The following is a 21,532-nucleotide window of genomic DNA, read 5'->3' as shown; positions in this document are numbered from 1 at the left end:
TATTTGCTCTTAAATTATTATTCATATTGCTGGCCTCCTTTTGGTTTGCTACAAGGGTGTTTTGTTTATTGTGATGACAAGGTTTAGATCCCTGGAGTGTGTGGCTCTGAGGGATTGGGATTTCTTTAAGTGTAGCATGTCCAACAGCTCTGGGTTTGATATGGCCTTGTATGTTAAGCAGAGATCACCTCTGAGTAGACGATATGTGACAGAGTATAGCTGGAGTTTTTTTAAGGCGGTCAGCGTAGGGCATCTGCTTTAGGCCTGTGATTCTTTTAGTGAGGTATTTCTGTGGCCTTTCCAGTTGTTGCAGATATCTTGAGAGGTACATACCAAACGGGGCATTGTATTCTACAATGGGTCTAATGGGGGATGAGTACAGTGGGACAATGACCTCCTTTTTTCTGGATGAAAAGCCCTTAGTGATGAGGTGTGCCACATAGAAGGATTTCCTGACTGTTGTGGCGATGTGGTTGTCGAAGGTGAGACCACTGTCCACCTGTGTCCCTAAGTCTCTTATCACACTTTCGGTGTTTAGTGTACTGCCACCTATATGGTAATTCATGGGTACATGTTTTTTCCCAAAGGGGATACCTATACATTTCTTGGCATTGAGCTTGAGCCCATGGCTCTGGCACCAAGCATCTGTTTCTGTATAGCCCTTTTGTAGAGTATCCACATAATTTGGGGATTCAGTAATGGCTCCCAGTTTGCAGTCATCTGTGAACTTTGTTATCCAGAGTCCCTTAGTGTTGGCCTGTACTTCAGAGAAGTAGATGCCAAACAAGAGCAGTCCCAGGACTGAACCCTGAGGTACTCCACTTGTCACTTGTCTGGAGCTGGATTTGGAGTTGGCTACTTTTACAGTGTTGGTTCTATCAGTAAGCCAGTTAGCAACCCATTGGGTGACGTAGGGATTAATGCCCAGCTTAGTAAGTTTATCTATGATTCCAGAGTGGGGGGTGGTGTCAAAGGCCTTGGCGAGGTCTAGATAGGCTGTGTGGACCACCTTACCCTTGTCCATGGCTCTGGAGACTGATTTGAAGAAGTCAATCAGGTTCAGGAGACAAGATCGGCCCTTCACGAACCCAAACTGGGTGGGGTCCTGCATTTGAAGGTTGCCAATGTCTTTGTTTATAAGTTCCATGATAATACGCTCCATGGCCTTGCAGATAAGGCTTGTCAGACTGATGGGACGGTAGTTTCTGGGATCCAAGTTGGATCCCCCCTTGTGGAGTGGGATAACTGTAGCTGTGCGCCACTCAGTGGGCATGAAACCTGAGGTGAGGCTATGATTAAACATGACACTTAGGTGAGGTGCCAGTTCGTATTGTAGTTCATGTAGTACACAGCCTGGGATGTCATCTGGTCCCATGGATGCTGTATTCTTAGCTTTGGAGAGTGCATTTTTTACCTGTGTGGCCATTATTACCGGAATTTGGCAATCTTCCGGTACTGGGATGGGCCATTTAGGGGGTGAGAGGGGGGTGAAGTTGGCACTGAATCGATCTGCCAGGATATTGGCAATATCCTTGGGATCAGTATATTTAATGCCATTCTGTTTTAGCTCAGGGCAGATCTGAGCATTGCCATTTAGATTCTTGACATAGTTATAGAATGCCTTGTGGTTGTCTTTGGAATCTTTGGCAATTTTATTTTCGTAACTAGCTTTGGAGGATTTTATGAGGGATCTCAGTTTCTTACTGAGGCTGGTAAGGAAGTTTTTTGCATCCTGTGATTTTCCTCTTTTCTGCAAAAGTTTCTTCCTTTTGTTGTAAAGTTTGTTTATGGCAGGGGACTACCAGATTGGCTTCCTTTTTTTGGATGAGAGCATCTTAGTGCTATTTGGGACGGCACGATTCATGCATGAGTGGATGTGCTCGTACAGTGCCTTAGTGTAGGATTCAGCAGTTGAACTTTCAGTTCCCATCTGCATGGGTGTCATGAAGTTTGTCATTTCTGACTTGAGTAGCATGAAGTTGGCTTTGGAGAAGTTTTTTATGGAGGTTGCCTTACTGGGGCTGGGGTGGGATGTGGATGTTAAGGGTGATTAGCTTATGGTCAGACCTGACTAACGAGGGGGTGACCATAGGTGTGGAGCATTGATTTCCCATGTTGGTAATGACCAGGTCTAGGATATTGGAGCCCCTGGTGGGACTATGGATTAGTTGATCCAGGGCATTGGAATTTATGAATTCCAAGAACCGCTGGGCAAAGGTGTTGGTGCATGAGTAGTTTTCCCAGTTAATGGCAGGGTAGTTAAAATCACCCAGTATTAGGGTGTTTGGTTCTATCTTAATATTTTCCAGTATGTTTAGAAAGGTGTAGTGAGAATCTTGGGGTATGGTGGGGGATCTGTAGCAAGCTACAATTTGGATTGCAGTCTTACCTAGTGTTAGTTGCACCTGGAGAATTTCAGACGCATTGTGTTGGGCAACTAGCCTGGTGGTGTGAATATCCTTGGTGAATATTGACACTCCTCCACCTTTAGTGTTTCGGTCCTGCTTTGGTGGCCGAAAAGTGTGGTAAGAGTTGTAGCCTGGTATTGCAGGGGTGTTCTCTGGAGCCTTGAACCAGGTCTCAGTTACTGCACAGATATCGATGTTCTCCATTTTTAGGAGTGCCTCGAGAGAGTGCATTTTGAGGTTTAGACTTCTAGCATTGAGTAGCATTACCTTCAGAATTGCATGCTTGTACCTGTTACAGGGTGGTTTTGTCCTTTGAACTTTGCCTAAAAAGGCACTATAGGGGTGGCAAGAGCCTTAGCCAGTAACCTAAATCCCTAGGGTGACAGGTGCAGACATTCTCTGGCAAAGCATCGTGGTCTGTCCATCATGTCGTCCCAGGCAGATAGATACTAGATCCCCTTTGAATGACACCAGAAGCTTAGCCAATTGTTGAAGTCAATCATTTTGTCCTTATATTGTGGTATCATTCTGGTGAAGGCAGGATGCTACTCAGGGCTAGGGTCATACCTGCCTGGGCCACATGATCGAGAGCTCGTCCATGTCTCTTTTCATGTAGTCCAGGGAGGTATGTCTCAAATCATTCACTCCAACATGGACAATAACATAGTCATATTTGTACTTGTTTTGGAGTGACTTGAGTCCATGCGTTATGTGGCAGATCCTGGCACCTGACAGGCAGCTGACTGTAATTTTCTCCTTGTTCAGCCTGGTGAGAGGGACATCAGTGTGCCAGACTATAGAGTCACCTATGACTAAAGTGTGAGGTACATTGTCTTGCCTTAGCGGCTGTTGCTGGGTGGCACACTGGTGTTGTGAACTATGTGACACTTTGGTTGTGATTGGTGTTTGTTTGCGTTTCAGCTTCAGAGGTCCTTGTTGCTTGGGCAGGTTACATTCATGGGCCTCTGCATATGTGGATTTAGTGTTGCTATATGTGGGTGTTGGTGGTGTGGGTTTAGAAGGGCTATTTGTTGCTTGAGGTGTAGTGTGGGTGTTAACCTTCTCCGCTTGACTGTCTAGCACAATCTTGGGTGGAGAGAGCTTTGCTTCCATTTTGGCTATGTAAGTGCATCTCTCATAGGTTGTAGTGTTGGGTGATATGAGGAGAGGGTTGTCTGTGTACATGAGGCAATTGCTGCATTGCCCCAGTATGCCCAGATTCACCAGGTGGACAGGAGAAATCACTGGAAGCTGACCCCTGGACATGCCTGGTTTGGTGCTTTTTTGTTTTTTTTTTTTTTTTTTGTAAAGTACAGGAGCTGTTTTCCCTTACCTTAGCAAGGTACTTTGCAATTATAGGCTATTTAGTGCCTACTATTAATTTCTCCTTATTAACAAGGAGAGTTGAGTGCTTGTATCAGTTTAAGGCTTCCTAGTGCTTTCCAGCAGGTATTAGAGAAAGTGCTAGTCACAGGGATGCTTAAAGGTAAGATGCAAAAAAAATGCACACTGCAGTGTGCACTAGAGAAGTTAGATGTGAAAGTAGGTAACTTAAGTTTTACCTGTTTAAAAAGTTAAGGTTTAGTGGAGAGCTACTATTTTTAAAACAGCAAGATGGGTTGAAAGGGGTGGTCACTTTTGTATTTTTGTATTCTGGTACTATGGCATACAGTAGAATGGCCAATAAATTTAAATAGTTGAAGGGGAGAGGTTTTTGATTTTGTGATTACTCACACAAGCCAGTGAAAGTAGACAGGAAATGAGATATATGGTAAGATTAACATAAGAGGCAGGCAACTAGAAATACAGTGGTATTTAACAAGACAACTGTAACTGGGTGGGTGGGCGAGAAAAAAAATTCTGCCTGACTCAGAAGAGAGAGAGAGAGAGAGAGCTGTGGTCTCTTTTGAAGTTTTAACATGCTGTTAAAGCAGAATGCAAGTAAAACACAAGATAAAGAAAACAAACCACAGCATTTAAAATATACAAAATACAAAAAAAGCAAACTAACCTTTCCTTCACAGCAAAGTGTAGCAGAGTCTGGATGAGCTTTTCTGGTAAAGCTCTGAAATGTTTTATTTTACCCCTTAAATAGAAGGTTTAGTTCCTAGCTTCACCCCTTAGTTAACAAATGATTAACCTTAAGTGACCTCTTCTATCTTTTGAATGAGTCCTTAATTGATCAGTTCTAATTTCTGCCTGACTCAGTTCTAATTTCTGCCTGACTCAGAAGAGAGAGAGAGCCGTGGTCTCTTTTGAAGTTTTAATATGCTGTTAAAGCAGAATGCAAGTAAAACACAAGGTAAAGAAAACAAACTACAGTATTTAAAATATACAAAATACAAAAAATAAAAGCAAACTAACCTTTCCTTCACAGCAAAGTGTAGCAGAGTCTGGATGAGCCTTTCTGGTAAAGCTCTGAAATGTTTTATTTTACCCCTTAAATAGAAGGTTTAGTTCCTAGCTCCACCCTCAGTTAACAAATGATTAACCTTAAGTGACCTCTTCTATCTTATCAATGAGTCCTTAATTGATCAGTTCTAATTTCTGCCTGACTCAGTTCTAATTTTTCCCTGACTCAGAACACAGAGAGAGAGCTGTGGTCTCTTTCGAAGTTTTAATATGCTGTTAAAGAAGAATGCAAGTAAAACACAAGGTAAAGAAAACAAACTACAGTATTTAAAATATACAAAATACAAAAAATAAAAGCAAACTAAGCTTTCCTTCACAGCAAAGTGTAGCAGAGTCTGGACGAGCTTTTCTGGTAAAGCTCTGAAATGTTTTATTTTACCCCTTAAATAGAAGGTTTAGTTCCTAGCTCCACCCCTCAGTTAACAAATGATTAACCTTAAGTGACCTCTTCTATCTTATGAATGAGTCCTTAATTGATCAGTTCTAATTTCTGCCTGAATCAGTTCTAATTTCTGCTTGACTTAGAAGAGAGGGAGAGAGAGAGAACTGTGGTCTCTTTTGAAGTTTTAATATGCTGTTAAAGCAGAATGCAAGTAAAACACAAGGTAAAGAAAACAAACTGCAGTATTTAAAATATACAAAAAATAAAAGCAAACTAACCTTTTCTTCACAGCAAAGTGTAGCAGAGTCTGGATGAGCCTTTTTGGTAAAGCTCTGAAATGTTGTATTTTGCCCCTTAAATAGAAGGTTTAGATCCTAGCTCCACCTCTCAGTTAACAAATGATTAACCTTAAGTGACCTCTTCTATCTTATGAATGAGTCCTTAATTGATCAGTTCTAATTTCTGCCTGACTCAGTTCTAATTTCTGCCTGACTCAGAAGAGAAAGAGCTGTGGTCTCTTTTGAAGTTTTAATATGCTGTTAAAGCAGAATGCAAGTAAAACACAAAATAAAGAAAACAAACTACAGTATTTAAAATATACAAAATGTAAAAAATAAAAGCAAACTAATCTTTCCTTCACAGCAAAGTGTAGCAGAGTCTGGATGAGCCTTTCTGGTAAAGCTCTGAAATGTTTTATTTTACCCCTTAAATAGAAGGTTTAGTTCCTAGCTCCACAACCCAGTTAATAAATGATTAACCTTAATTGACCTCTTCTATCTTATGTATGAGTCCTTAATTGATCAGTTCTAATTTCTGCCTGACTCAGTTCTAATTTCTGCCTGACTCAGAAGAGAGAGCTGTGGTCTCTTTTGAAGTTTTAATATGCTGTTAAAGCAGAATGCAAGTAAAACACAAGGTAAAGAAAACAAACTACAGTATTTAAAATATACAAAATACAAAAAATAAAAGCAAACTAACCTTTCCTTCACAGCAAAGTGTAGCAGAGTCTGGATGAGCCTTTCTGGTAAAGCTCTGAAATGTTTTATTTTACCCCTTAAATAGAAGGTTTAGTTCCTAGCTCCACCCCTCAGTTAACAAATGATTAACCTTAAGTGACCTCTTCTATCTTATCAATGAGTCCTTAATTGATCAGTTCTAATTTCTGCCTGACTCAGTTCTAATTTTTGCCTGACTCAGAACAGAGAGAGAGAGCTGTGGTCTCTTTCGAAGTTTTAATATGCTGTTAAAGCAGAATGCAAGTAAAACACAAGGTAAAGAAAACAAACTACAGTATTTAAAATATACAAAATACAAAAAATAAAAGCAAACTAACCTTTCCTTCACAGCAAAGTGTAGCAGAGTCTGGATGAGCCTTTCTGGTAAAGCTCTGAAATGTTTTATTTTACCCCTTAAATAGAAGGTTTAGTTCCTAGCTCCACCCCTCAGTTAACAAATGATTAACCTTAAATGACATCTTCTATCTTATGAATGAGTCCTTAATTGATCAGTTCTAATTTCTGCCTGACAGTTCTAATTTCTGCTTGACTCAGAAGAGAGAGAGCTGTGGTCTCTTTTGAAGTTTTAATATGCATTCATGTATTTCTGATTTTGAAACTGATGCTTATTGTAAGTTAAACACTGAAAATGTGACATACAAACGTGAGTGTATTCCTATGTGTAGGGATGAAAATATACAGCAATGTTCTTCTTCTTTACAATTTTCAATAGATAAAGAGCTTGAAAAAGTGAATAAAAACAAGGAAAAAGTTAAATATAATTGAAGTAGAGAAGAACTGAAAAGTCTATTAAAGTTAAGTGAAAATAGGGAATTGATGTTAAAACCATCAGAAAAATGGGTAAATTAGTGGTGCTTCATTATAATCAGTATCTGAATAAGTGTTATGCTAATTTAAAGAATGTTAAAGTTTATGCCTTGGTGGTGCTGGGATGTTATCAAGAAGCAGTAATTTAATGCAAAGAACTTCTAATAAAGGGGTTAAGACTAAAATATTTCTCACAAGAGGATGTATATAAAAAAGTTGCAGTTAAAGATAGCACTATGGCATACTTCTTTTGTGTCCCTAAAATACACAAAAGTTTAATGGATCCACCAGGATGTCCCATAGTCTCTTCATGCAGTTATTTTACACATAACTTAGCTCTTTTTCTACATTCCTACTTGAAAGAAGAAGCAGAGAAGCTAAGGTCTTATATCAAAGATTCCTTTGATTTTTTAAGTAAAAATCAGAAATGTAAAGTGGAAGAAGGACATGTTCTTCATTGTTATGGATGTTACCAGTTTATATACAAATATTGAACATGTACATGGCTTAGAAGCAATATTATTTTTTTTTATAAAGACTTGCCTAAAACACATTTTATAATTGAACTAATACATTTTTGTTTAAATAATAACATCTTTGAGTTCAATGGGGAACTTTATAGGCAGCTTCGTGGAACAGCCATGGGGGCAGGTTTTGCCCCCATGCATGTAAATTCTTTCATGGGCACGTTCGAAAACAAATATGTATATAGTAAATAATATGTCATAAGTTATTATAGATTTATAGATGACTTAATATTCATTTGTGAAGGGGGTGGGAAGAAGTGAATGCATTTGTGCAAAAATTCAGATAAATCCCTATAATATCAAGTTTGATGGAATATAGACAGGTGTTAAAGTAAACTTTTTTGATATAACTTTGCAAGGTATTAATGATGGTAGAATACAAACAAGTTTACATAGAAAATTTGAAGGGAGTGGTCATATATTGCATGGAGAAAACTGTCACCCTCCGCACTATTAAATCTATCCCCTATGGGAATTTCTTAGAATAAAAAGAACATGTAGTGATAAAAAAAGAGTGTGAGAAGGAAATAGAAAAAAACAGCACACATGTTTGTAACTAGAGGTTACAAGGAAACAGTGGTGGAAGAAAATAAAAGGAGGGTAGTACAACAAAACACTACTAAAAGCAGGTATAGCATGCAAGGCAGAGTGCATCAACAGGATAAACAAAAATTATGTCATGTGACCAAATATACAGTGTTTACAGAAGTTTTAATATATTTGGTAAATTATCATTGGGGTATTTTAGAAAAAAATAAATTCCTTAATATAAGAGCAAATGAGTATCTCATGTTTTCTTATTCGAATATTAGAAGTATAAGAGATTTCTTGGTGCATGGCAAGTTTCACCTGCCTGTAAGTTATAGGAGTTTGGGGGAAGGTGCAACAGGTACTTTCCCTTGTGGAAAGTGCAGTTGTTGCCAGTATGTAGTAAAAATTTTTGATAAAGTTAATGAAAAGTATTTTACATGCAAAGGGAGGTTTTCCTGTGACAGTACTGGAATTGTTTATGGTTTGAAGTGTCCCTGTGGTAAGGTATACATGGGGAAAGAAGTTTCAAACAAAGGTTGAAGGAACATGTTAGGGATGTTAAGAAGGGCAAAAAAGAAAATCCTGTTACATTACATTTTAAAGAATGTCACAGTGGAAATATACAAGGCTTACAAGCTACAATTTTGGGGCAAGTACAACAAATGTATGGCTTTGAAATTAAAAGACAAGTTTGGAAGTTAGAATCTACTTTAATTCTGAAGTTTAGCACTTTAATTCTTTATGGAATGAATCAAGAATGTCATTGGAAATGTTTTCTTTAATTAATTTAAGTCTATGACTGGTTAACTGTTTGTAGTTATGCTAGTTAAAGATAGACTATGTGAAGTAGGGATATACTCTGTAAAGGCTGAAGAGCCAAGGCACTAGAGGAGTCTGCATTTTATGCTTTGTATTTGCTGCTAACCAGATTTTATTGGATACAGTGTGTGCTTGTTTTACCTGTTTTGGGGACTACATTGTGGATCGGCACTAGAGGAGACTACATTTTATGCTTTGTATTTGCTGCTAACCAGATTTTATTGGCTCAAGTGTGTGCTTATTTTACCTGTTTTGTGGGACTACATTGTGGATCTACTACTGGACTGGACTATAATTTGAATACAATATAAATGTAATCACTGGCTTTTTTCCTTGTGTGGTGGTGAGCTGTTCTGTTTCCAGTTCATGGTGAAGTAAGATTTAATTTTTTATTATCTTCTTCATGCCTTAATTTTGTCCTACTTCTTAGAATAAATCCTTCCAAAGACTAATTTCAGTCTTCTACATATGCAAACATATACACAGTTATGTAAATACTTCTATATGTAAATACTGGGGCTTACTTTGCCTCTGATGTAGTTTGATTGCATATATAGTTTAGCTTTTCATTTTATTATTGTACTTGTATTGTACTTCTATCTCTTTCCATTAAAATTATGTTATGCCAGCATTTTGTATTTTCTGTTTCTAACAGCTTTTTTCTTTACCACACTCAACTATTTCTGCTCCCTCTGTGCACACAAATGTAATGTAACTTGCTATCTTTTCCTTGCCTTTTCTTCTGTTTCCCTCATTCCTCTTATATGAACAATTCCCCCATGATTATGGAAGATAACATAGATCATACCAACATTATTATTGCCAGTTTTACTGCTGCTAACTTTTGTTCTACATCTCTAACTATATCATTATATATTATTTTATAAATACTGTGCTAGGGTATGCATGTATGGCTCATACCCTTAAAGATGTGCATTTCTTGGATTTCATGTGTATTTAAATCATTACAGTCAATTGACTCCTCCAGTAATTTCTGCAGTGTATATCCTACTGATGCCTTTACTGCTTGTTCATATTTGCATTAATAATTCCCAAACCATGCTACATACAAAGTATTAAAAAATCTTTATGATTACACTAAGGTAAGCACAACTATATTGATATCTGATGTCTGTTTAGTGCAGGTAAAGAGATAATATTAATTGTTGTCTATATAATATAAACATTATATCAACGACAATATTAATTGTTGTCCATATAATATTTATTTATATTGCCATAAATATCATGTTTTTTTCTAAATTTCTTGACAAGCAAGTAACACAGACAGAACTGCTTGGACTCATATGAAAGTTCTCATGTGGAAAAAATGGCATTAACAGTATGCATGTAACTTGAGTGGTTGCTAATAAGAAGTTATGTACCTACCATAACGTTCCATGTTAGTTGTCTTCTCTCGCCTTCTTTCTTGCTTGATGGGTTCGGAGCCGATCCCTCGGCTCCGACTCGGCACTTGCTAAGCTCGAGAGTTTCTTCCACCAGCTCGAGGCAGCCCCATATCCCATGATGCAAGGCGGTAAGTACCCAGATCTCGTTTGTAAACAAAGGGCAATAGCACCAAGCATACAATACTTCCCAAAGGAAGAAGAAACTTACAGATGTAAAAAGGACCAGGTCTGAATGGTCTTTAGCATAATAGTTTCTTAAACAAGGTCTGTCCAGGCCAGGGGAAGGAGGGAGGGTGCAAGAAAGAAGGCGAGAGAAGACAACTAACATGGAACGTTATGGTAGGTACATAACTTCTTAATGTTAAGTTGTCAATCTCGCCTTCATTCTTGCTTGATGGGACGCGTCCTAGCACCTCTATCCTGGGTGGCTCAATGGAACAAACTCTTGAGGACTGTAGAGCCAAAACTGGCTCTGTCCCTGGAGGCCAAGTCCAATTTGTAATGGGAAACAAAAGTGTGAGGAGTGGCCCAAGTGGCGCTGCACAAATAGTGTCCAAAGGCAGTCTAGCTTGAAAAGCTGTAGAAGTAGCTAAACTCCTAGTTGAATGTGCTTTAGGTTTTGAGCACAGCTGTTTTCCCCTGATCAGATAAATTTCAGTGATGACCAAGAAAGCCATCTGGACAAAGTCACTTTAGAAACAGGAAGGCCTTTTTATTATCCGCATAGGAAACAAAAAGTTGATCAGATTTTCTAAATTTTTTGTTCTGTCCAAATAATATCTAAGCTGACGGTGGACGTCAAGATAATGTAGCTTTTGTTCAGCTCTATCTGAATAGTTAGGAAAAATACAGGAGATCAATGGATTGATTCAGATTGTTTTTGAAGCGACCTTAGGTAAAAAGGATGGATTAGTTCTCAAAGATACTCTGTCTTTGTGAAAAATCAAATAGGGGGTCGAACCGAAGAGCATGAAGTTCAGACACCCTCCTGGCAGATGTAATAGCCACTAGGAATAAAGTTTTCCAAGAAAGATATTTCAGGGAACAAGAAACAGCTGGCTCGAAGGGGGAAGAATCAAGGATGTCAGCACTAAATTTAGATCCCACTGAGGAGGAGGATTCCTGATTGGAGGCTTTAGTAGGAAAATTCCTTTCAAGAAGGCCCTGCAGAGCCTATGGGACATAATATTATGATCTGCTATCCCGACATGAAAATTAGAAATAGCAGCCAACTGAACTCTGACTGTGGAAGAAGAGGAGCCTGCATGAAAAATCTCTGCTAAGAAGTCCAGAACTGCCTGAACAGGGGCAGTAAAAGGATCAATATTTTGGGCCTTAGCCCAATAAGAGAAACGTTCCATTTGCTTGTGTAAATCCTCCTGGTAGAGGATTTTAGTGAAGCTACTATGATGTCTCTAACTGGGTTAGAGATCAAAGGAAGCCTGGCTAAGGAAGGAAGTGGAGCAACCATGCTGTGAGGTTGAGAGAAGGGATTGACCGGTGCAGCTGACCCGGATTGGTGAATCAGTAGATCTGGCACTGGGTCCAGATGCCACGGCTGCACCAAAGGTGATGATGGAGGAATGGGAACCAAACTTGTCGAGGCCAGTAAGGGGCAATGAGAATCAATTTGGCTCTCAAAGCGGTAGCTTTCTGGATCACCTGAGGGATCAGAGGAAATGGAGGAAGGCATAAAGAAGTCCCTGGGGCCAATCCTGGGTCAGAGCGTCTCTGGGGGCATGGCCTGATAGAGGGAAGAGGCTGAAGAAGTCTGGACATTTGCTGTTTTGGGGAGTAGCAAAACGATCGCAACATGGACGACCCCATTCCAGAAAAATCTCTTCCGCTATGGATTGCTTGAGAGACCACTCGTGAGGCATGAGAATAGCTCTGCTCAATCTGTCCGCTATAATGTTGGTTTTCCCAGGGATATGCGTTGCTACCAGAAACCGATGAGAGGAGATCGCCCATTGCCATAGTCTGAGCGCTTCTCGACACAAGGGGTAGGACTTGGTTCCACCCTGTTTGTTGATATACCAAACTACAGACATGTTGTCTGTGTGGACTGCAATTGTCCCTACGGGAAGAAAGTCGTTGAGGGCTTGCAGCGTTAAAAGCACTGCTCTCATCTCCAGGACATTTTTGTGCAGATGGTACTCGAACGGTTGCCACGTCCCATGAACCATCCTGCCCTGATAATGACCCCCCCCACCCGATCAGGGAGGCATCCGTGGTGACAGTGGCTATCGGGGACGGAGGTACAAAGCACCTGCCTTGGTGAACCTGAGACGATGTGATCCACCAAGCAAGATGTTCTTTGCATGTTTGTGTCACCAGAATCTGGTGGCGCATTGGGAGTTGCTGGTATGACCACTGTGTGAACAGCATCCACTGACGGAGGCGCATGTAGAATCGAGCCAGGGAAGAAGAGTAATGGCCGCAGCCATGAGACCTAATACCTTTAGAACCATTCTGGCCTGTACTTTCTTGCTGGCCAGAATGATCCTGACATGAGTCTGAATGTCTGAAACTCTTTGTTCTGTAAGGGTAGCTGACATCCGAACAGTGTTTAAGTTTGCGCCTATGAAGGTAATAGACTGGCAGGGCGATAAGGATGACTTTTCGAAGTTGATTGAGATGCCTAAATGAGAACAAAGGTCTATTGTGTAATCCCTGGCTTGTATAAGCTGATGCCTGGTGGTGGCTGACAGGAGCCAGTCGTCGAGATACGAAACACCTGGAATCCTTGGCGTCTCAGGTGAGCCGTGACCACTGCCATGCATTTGGTGAACACTCTGGGGCTGTAGTGAGACCAAAGGGCAGGGCTCTGAACTGGAAGTGACTGGACCCCAGCCAGCGGAGAAATCTCCTGGAGCGTCTGTGAATTTTGATGTGATAGTACGCATCCTGAAGATCTATTGAACACATCCAGTTGTCCTTCTGTAAGAAGGGCAGAATTGACTGAAGAGTGACCATTCGAATCTTGTCTTCCTGACAGACTTGTTGAGTCTGCTGAGATCCAATATTGGTCTCCAGTCTCCCGTCTTTTGGGGACCAAAAGAACCTTGAGTAGATTCCGGCTCTGAATGGTCGATTGTAACTTGCTGCATGGCTCTTTATGCAGAAGTTTTGCGATTTCTAACTCTGCAATCTCCCTTAGACCGGTGGTACATCTGGAAGGAACTTGAGGGAAGGGACTTTCCTCGAAAGGAATTATGTAACCCTTGGATATGATCGACTGTACCCATCTGTCTTGAGTGAGGGAATGCCAGGCTTCTGGGTACAGTGATAATCTTCCCGACTGCCTCCAAGGAGGGACAGCCGGGCAACACCTCAGGGATGCTGAAAGGGCTTATCAGAGAGGCTCCCTGTTTCCCTGGTTCTTGGACCCCTCTGCCTCTAGAGCGGCATCTGTTGTTGTTACCCCTCTGCCTCTAGGGGTAAACTGACCACGTGAATCCGGCGTGACTCCTTGGGATTTACGGAACCACATCTTCCCACCCTTCTGTCCTTTGGGATAAGGCCTAGAAGGGGTGGAAAAACAGACTCCAACAGCAGAAAGAGTCTTGCCGTCCTGCTCACACCTGGTCAAGGTTTCCTTCACCTGAGGGCCAAACAAAGCTGACCCATCAAAGGGAGAATTTGTGAAGGACGCCTTAAAGGGATCCGCAAAATCACATAGCCGCATCCAGGCTTGGCGTCTAAGAGCCACACCTGTGCCTGCGGCTCTACTCGCTCCATCCGCAGCATAAGATATTAGCCGCATGGAGGAGTTAGCAATGGAATTGAGGGTTCCTAGCTGCGAAGCAATCTTTTCTTGAGCCCCTGCAGCTGTAGGATCCTGAACTACTTCTCCCAGCTCCTTCAGGATATCTCTCTGGAGTCTGGTGAAGTGACAAAGATAATTCAGCGAACGATAGCAAAGGTCGCTGAGGAAAACTTCCGCGTGCCGTGCCTATCCATGGTCCTAGAGTCCTTATTAGGAGGATGGACGGGCACGGAAGGATCTGCAAGTTCCTTTTTGGTGGCCGCAGCCACCACCATGGCATCAGCGGGGACACCCTTGGTAAGGAATTGTTTGTCACTCGGAGCAGTGATAAATTTTGAAGGCCTCCTAGGGACTGGCTCTACAGAGTCAGGAGCTGCCCACGCCTTCGTGCAATAACCTGCATAAGGGGTCGAAGGCGGAGACACCCAGGAGGTGGAGGGCCGAGATCCAAACGCCTCTAGGTATACTGACTCATCCTCAGAGGGATTGTTGGTGGGCCAGTTTCCCCTCTGTTTCAAGTTCTAGGATGTCTGAGAAGGAGACATCCTCAGAGAGGATCTAGGGATCCCTCTGACTCATCAAAGTCAGTATCCGAGTGACAGACTCGGTGGAGTCTACCTGCTTCCTCTTACAAGTCCTCTTCCTAGGAGGATCTCCCGCAACATCAGGAGAATCCCGGGAAGAGTGGGAAATTCGAGATGGGGAAACCTGAGGCGGAGGATCTCTGGGTCCTGTAGCAAGAGAAGTGGCAGAGATGTCAACAGGTACTATAGAGGGAGGAGCTACGGGAACAGACTGCTGACTGATACCAGTGGCCAGTACACTCTTCATTACCTCGAATGCTCCCCTCCCAGGCAGGTCCGAGAGAACCCGCTCAAGAGCTAGGAACTCCCGGGACCACCGAAGGGAAGTCTCCGAGGCAGATGTCGGAGCCGAGCTCACCAAGGCCGAGGCTCCAAGGGAAGAGCGGGCTCGGACAAGGGTCCGATGCCACTCACCCCTCGGAGGAGACCATGGAAGCCCGACCACGAATCCCTCTAAGGAAGAGGAGATAAGAGTAGAGGCTGAAGGAACAGAAGGGGTATCCGTCCTCCAGCCGTAGCAGTAACCATGCATGCCGAAGACTCCAACTCCAAACTCTGGGGTAGAGTTGAAGGAGGAACTGTAACGGGTGTGGACCAACAGTCGTCTGCTGAGACGGACTGTGTAGCATTTGGGCCAGTACCTGTGACTTGAGTAATCTACTGACCACTCTCTCTAGGTCATGATCTGACAACCTGGATGACCTTGCAGATCGGCTCCGATGGCTCCGTTCCGATAGAAGAGAAGCGGGCGAAATATCGGCTCCAAGGAAGGACACCTCGACCTCTTCCTGGAATGAGCCATGGGAGCCGATACTACAGATCCTGTCGGCGCCGACTTCGGAGCCGACAGAGCATCTCGATGTATCGGCTCCAGCCGGAGCCGATACAGCCAAAATAACGGTGTCGGAGCCGATCGGAGCCGACACCGATGCCTGTGCCACATGGGTGTCGGAACCGATCGGCCGACATCGGTGGACAATACAGATTCGCACCGATAGCCATCGGTGCCGAAAGCTGTCAATCAGAATCGGCTCCAGCGAGCCGATCTCGACTCAATGCAGTCGGGCGAGGCCGCAGGCTTAGATACAGAAGCCTGGGCCTTGGCAGGTTTTGTTGATTTTGGTGGAGCCGACTTGCCGGAGAGCCCTCCGGCAGAACCCTAAGAATCAACTTATTGTCTCTCCTGCAGGACTCTCTGGCTGAAGGAGTGACAAATAGCACAGGAGTCCTGCAGGTGAAGAGGGCCCAGACAATACAGGCAAGAAGTGTGACCGTCTGTCAGGGACATCTTCTGACAGCACGAGTCACACTTCTTAAAACCTGATACCCTCTCCTTTGACATGGTGCCGAACACACAATACACACACACCAGTCAAATTAAATTAAATTAAATTAAACAAAATACCAAGAGGTATTCTATAAAACACCAACACACACACCCTAACAGGGGGGGGATGGGATAGGGAATTGACTAACAAAAATTTAGAGAGACAGGGGATTTCTGTCAGAAAGGGATAGAAATTAAATTTAAACTATCAAAAAATTAGTTTTAGACTAAAAAAGGGGCTTGAAAAATCACAAAAGTGAACAACTTACCAGGAGCTGGTAAAAAGAAGACCTCCTAAGCGAAGCGGCAAACGAGATCTGGGTACTTACCGCCTTGCATCATGGGATATGGGGCTGCCTCGAGCTGGTGGAAGAAACTCTCGAGCTTAGCAAGTGCCGAGTCGGAGCCGAGGGATCGGCTCCGAACCCATCAAGCAAGAATGAAGGCGAGATTGACAACTTAACATTATATTGTATGTTGCTTACAAAATATTACAAACATAATAATAACTTTACTGTGGCTTATAAAATCCAGTTTAAGACCTAAAACCTAAAAATAGTCTGCCTAAGAGTTATCATTTACATTTCCTTAGTAATCTCATATGGTTCAAGAGACATGAACATTTGTTTGAAATCTGAGGACATAATTTGATTCCATCTAGTCAAAGTTACACTGAAAACTACCAGAGCTCCATTGCAGGAAATGAGTTAAAAGTATTTAATTTCTATATTACTATACTGTACATATTTAATTCTTTAAAATGTGTTCAAAAGTATGTCAGTTGTAAATTACTATATTTTACATTTGTTTGAAAGTGTAGCCTTAAGGCCCAAGTGGTGGGTGAAACTGTTTCTCTTACCAGTTCATCCACCTAGTTAACAAAGCTTAAATTGAATAAAATAAAATAACTGGTTGCACTTTCAGTAGGACTGTTGCCATCAGAAATTTAGTCTGCTGCTTTTACAACAGCAGTAATTTTTGCCATGCACAGCCATAGTAGTTTCAAGAATGATTTAAATATAAGTTTAGGCCTAGTTATGCATCTATACTGTTCATGAGTGAATGACCCTGGACTTCTTAATTTTGTGCAGTATCATAATTTTAACTTTGAAATGACTGCTGTATCATTTTATGGGAGTAGGGAAACTCATTTATGCATAGATTGGAATAAAAATTTACAATGTGATGTAATGCATAGATGTTTAACAACTGTAAGATACTTGAAAGCTACAGTTGTCTTACTTGTAGTTCCATTCTGAGATGCAGACGGGTTTGAAGCATTTTCTCCCCGAAATGTAATTATTTCAATTCTGTAAGTCACTCCAGGTTTTAGATCATTCATAATATATGAAGTTACATTTCCAACTGAAGTTAATGTGCTGGGGTTGATTCTTATGTTGAATCCATCATAACACCCTTGTGGTGCTGTCCATGACACACTTAAGGTTGTGGTGTTGACTGCATGCGCTTTCACATTTGAGACTGATTGAAGTTCTGAAACAAAAACAAAATCCCATGAGAAAAAAGTATTTTCACAATTTGTGAACAAATCTTATAATGCCTAGGTCTAAGTAGGCTTATTTATTTATGCTGTTCTTTGTTTGGTAGCCTGACATATAGAGTTATTCAGTGAACACCTTTTCATGCATGTCCAAAACAATGAATATACACAAAACAGTAAACAGTGATGCTCTCTCTCTCTATATATATATATATATATATATATGTATATATATATATATATATATATATATATATATATGTACACACACACAGTATTATCATAATTATACATGAGCAGCAGACAGCTTGAATATATATAATATTGTTATATATTTAGCAAAGCAAAGTGAGTAATTTATCTCATGTTACGAACTCAAATTTAAGACTGGTTGTAGTTTATTACAAAATGATTTCATGTGTTAGGAGATGGGAAAGAAAGCCAACGTCTCTTGTTCTTAAACCAGACCTTTATCTGGAAAGAAAAATTAACTCTGTGAAGAAATTCTTGTACACTATTCATGGGTTTTTACATTCTTAGATGAGCTATATTCCATTTGTAATGTGTCCTACAGCACTCTGCTTACATTCCATTTGTAACTTATACTATATGTAAGCATTCTATGTTGGTGCTTCAGTTGTAATATGGTTCATATGTACACCTCAGATTGGATTCATGTTGCTAGATTAACAATATTCCTAATGAAAACCAAAACTCCAAATCCAGTTTCCCCAAACAACTTTCAACAAATCTTGGAACAAGTTTTTTTTTTTTTTTTTTTTTTTTTTTTTTTACAGGAGTCAAACTCCAACAAAAGCAGAATAATTCTAGACACACTAATAGGGGTACAAATGCCAAAAATAGGAGTGTTTTTTTTTAAATATTGCTCTTATAAACTTAGAAAGTTGATAGAATGACAGAATAACAGGTTTTGCATTAGAATGTACTTTCTGAAGGATGTAACGTCTGAAACTCAAATGTCTGACATTATTTAGTGACACCTCCAAATGTACTTAAAATACTCTCACTCTAATGACAGGTACAGTCTCTAACTATCTTACCTAGCATCACCAGATTAAGAACCGTTAGTCTGAGCTAACTAATTGATCTCTGAAAATCTCCACATCCAGTTGTCTTTAGTTAGAATCATGTCTCAAACCTTTGTGATCTGCCCTTTGCAAATAGTTATTCTCTCCAAGTTCCAGAATGATGCTACATTTTGAAGCCCATTTGCTTACATGAATCATTTTATTACTTGTGGTCTAATACCTGCAGTAACGGGTTCCCTTCAGAAGCTCGAAATACTGAAATGTCAAATTTCAGTATTTCGAGCCCAAGAATCCAAATCCACATAATAGCGAAAGTTTAGAAGCGTGAAATTCAAAACCTCGAATACCGGAGGTTTTGAATTTCATGCTTCTGAAGTTCCGCTATGGTCATGTATTCAGGTAAGTGTGTGTGTTAAGGGGTTTGGGTAGGGGCTGTGGTGTGTGTCAGTGTGTTTTGTTGCTGTGATGTATATGTGCAAAGAGAAAGTAGCTTGTGTGGTGGTGTTTTGTGTGTGTGTTTGTATGTAGTGCGACCTCGGAGTGAGAATATTTAAGTAGGGGGGTGCAGGGGTGCTTGCCCCCCTGCTTTCATGTAGTAGAGTGATTGTGTGTGTTTGTGTGGTGGATGGTGTGTGTGTGTGTGTGTGTGTGTGTGTGTGTGTAGTAAAACCGCGACATTCAAAACTTCCGGTATTCGAGGTTTTGAATTTCACGGTTTTTACTTTTCATTGTTTTGTGGATTCGACTTCTTGGGCTCGAGATACTGAAATTCGAGATTTCAGTATTTCGAGCTTCTGAAGTGAATCCGCAGTAACTCTCAAAACCATTTGAAAAGAAATGTCAGTGCTGTCCAGACTTGCCTTTCCTTTGTCATGCTATGTCAAACTATATCCCCAGATGCATCTTCAGATATCTCTTTTCTTAAAAAAATTCCTGACAATCAATTCATTGTACAATTTGGGTTTCCACTGTGGCATGATAGAAGTTAAGTACACCTTACTCTAAATGAAATGCGGGTGCCTCAGCACTACTTCCATTCTCCATTTCTGTTATTAAACTTTATAAGCACAGAAGCATAAGGTTAAAGGAATTAATGTCCAAGGAAATTAATGCAGAGATAAGCATGGCGGACATGTGGCTGAAATACAGAGGACTAACTGGGGAGTTTTAAAGTTGGAAACTGTATAACTCCAGTGGATTTTTGATGTCATAAAAATTGGAATTTCATTAAGCTGATCTTATTTTATCTACATTTATGACACATTAAATGATAATGATGAATATGTACATGATACTGTTATGTAATAAAATGTATATATGTAAGCAATGACTGAGTTCTATATACACAGCTAAACAAATCCTGGTACTGACTGTGGTTAGATCATCATATCCTTATTACACATTTTATAATTAAAGAAAACAGGAAATGTATCTAGGTCAGTGAGACATGAGTTCTACAATATTCAAAGTGAATATGTTGTAGAGGTAAAAAGATTTAAGAGTATAGACCTGGGGGTAGAGCAGCTGAAGAGCTATGGACAGAATTTGTACCATGGAGGAAAAGAAGGAAAGGAAACAGGAGTTAGCGAGCTTGAGAATACTATGGAGATACTTACTAGGAGCGCTTCAGTGATTATGGAGTGGCAGTTGCTCTTCTTTACTTGAATAGTCCTGGGTCTGAGGAAGTCAGCAGCCCTAATGAACACATCATAGTGTATGTTACACCTAATTCTAGGGAGATAGCAGCGGGAGGTGAAGAGAGGATGTACAGAGGGAAGGGAGCTTTAATTAGTTATGGTTGTTTGTAACACCAACTTTAAGAGGTATTAGTCACCTTGTAAAAAGAGAATGAGTCTTGAGGAAGATGGTGACAGAAGGAGCAGATATTGAGATTTTGCAAAGACAAAACTTAAGATGAAAAGATTAGACAGGAGTCAAGGTCAGGGAAACTATGTATAAAAGAGATAAGAAATGAAGGGTGGGGTGCTGTTTAATGAATATCTAGAATGAGAAATCTGTGAGGTAGCATGAGGGGAAGAGAAAGCAGGTATCCCACCTGTTGTAGGAAAGAGCAATATTCAATTACCATCTAACTGGCATGATGAGAGTACTGTAAAACATTTTTATTGTTGCATTAAACAAGGAATTGGGCTGGTTAAATGGTAAGGTGAAATTCCACACTAAATGGCAGTTAGAATATGTTGGAAGAGAGAGGGTTGAAGCAATAGATGCATGGAAGAAGAGATGGACTAATAAAAGGGATGCATATAAAGCAGGTAGAATATAGAGTTTGATGGCTGGATTTATGTATGTTTATATATATATATATATATATATATATATATATATATATATATATATATATGGACATTTCTTTCACAATCCACTGGTTTTTCAACAGAAAATAATTAACACTATTTGCACATTGCTTTCATTGGTACTGAATGGTAATTTTTTTCTATTTCAATGACAATATTTATCAACAGATAAGAGCGGTAGCAATGGACTCAAAAGTGGCCCCTCTTTTGCGAATTTGGTACTGTCTGCATGGAAACTAACATGCATTTACCGGGATTTAAATTCACAAAACTTTACAAATGTTACATAGATGACATATTTTTTATGTGGCAGGACTCTGAACATAACTTGCAGCAGTTTATAACATCCCTTTCAAACAGTATTCCTTTTTTGTCCTTTAAACTGTTGGGCTGTGGTAAACAAGTTAACTTCCTTGACAGAACCATTTCTTTGGATTCTAATATCTGCTCATGGGAGTCCACCATTTTCAGAAAGATCACTTTCAGGAATAACTACCTTGACTTTGACAGCATACACCCTTACTTTATTAAGAAAAATATAGCAAGGGGGCAGTTCATTAGGCTTTCTTGGATTGTAAGTAATGACTTCATTTTTTTAAAGGAAAGTGACTTTCTTAAAACACTTCTTTCTTCTACACATTATCCAACCCATCTATTAGATTCAATTCATGAT

The 21,532-nt window shown here is 40.4% G+C and overlaps 1 protein-coding gene across 1 annotated transcript in view; it reads right to left on the bottom strand.

Annotated features, from left to right (window-relative positions):
• Positions 1 to 21,532, bottom strand: part of LOC122791469 (tenascin-R-like) — a 77,465-nt gene that overhangs the window by 8,628 nt on the left and 47,305 nt on the right. The window contains exon 3 of the mRNA XM_044059214.1: positions 17,234 to 17,485. Within this exon, the coding sequence (XP_043915149.1) occupies positions 17,234 to 17,485 (252 nt within the window). The remainder of the gene's footprint in view (positions 1 to 17,233; positions 17,486 to 21,532) is intronic.

Source organism: Protopterus annectens, chromosome 17.part0, assembly GCF_019279795.1.
Source record: "Protopterus annectens isolate FY-2018-M chromosome 17.part0, PAN1.0, whole genome shotgun sequence".
Lineage (NCBI taxonomy): Eukaryota > Metazoa > Chordata > Ceratodontiformes > Protopteridae > Protopterus > Protopterus annectens.
The sequence above is the reverse complement of the archived record's forward strand: the minus strand, read 5'-3'. Positions and strand labels throughout refer to the sequence as shown.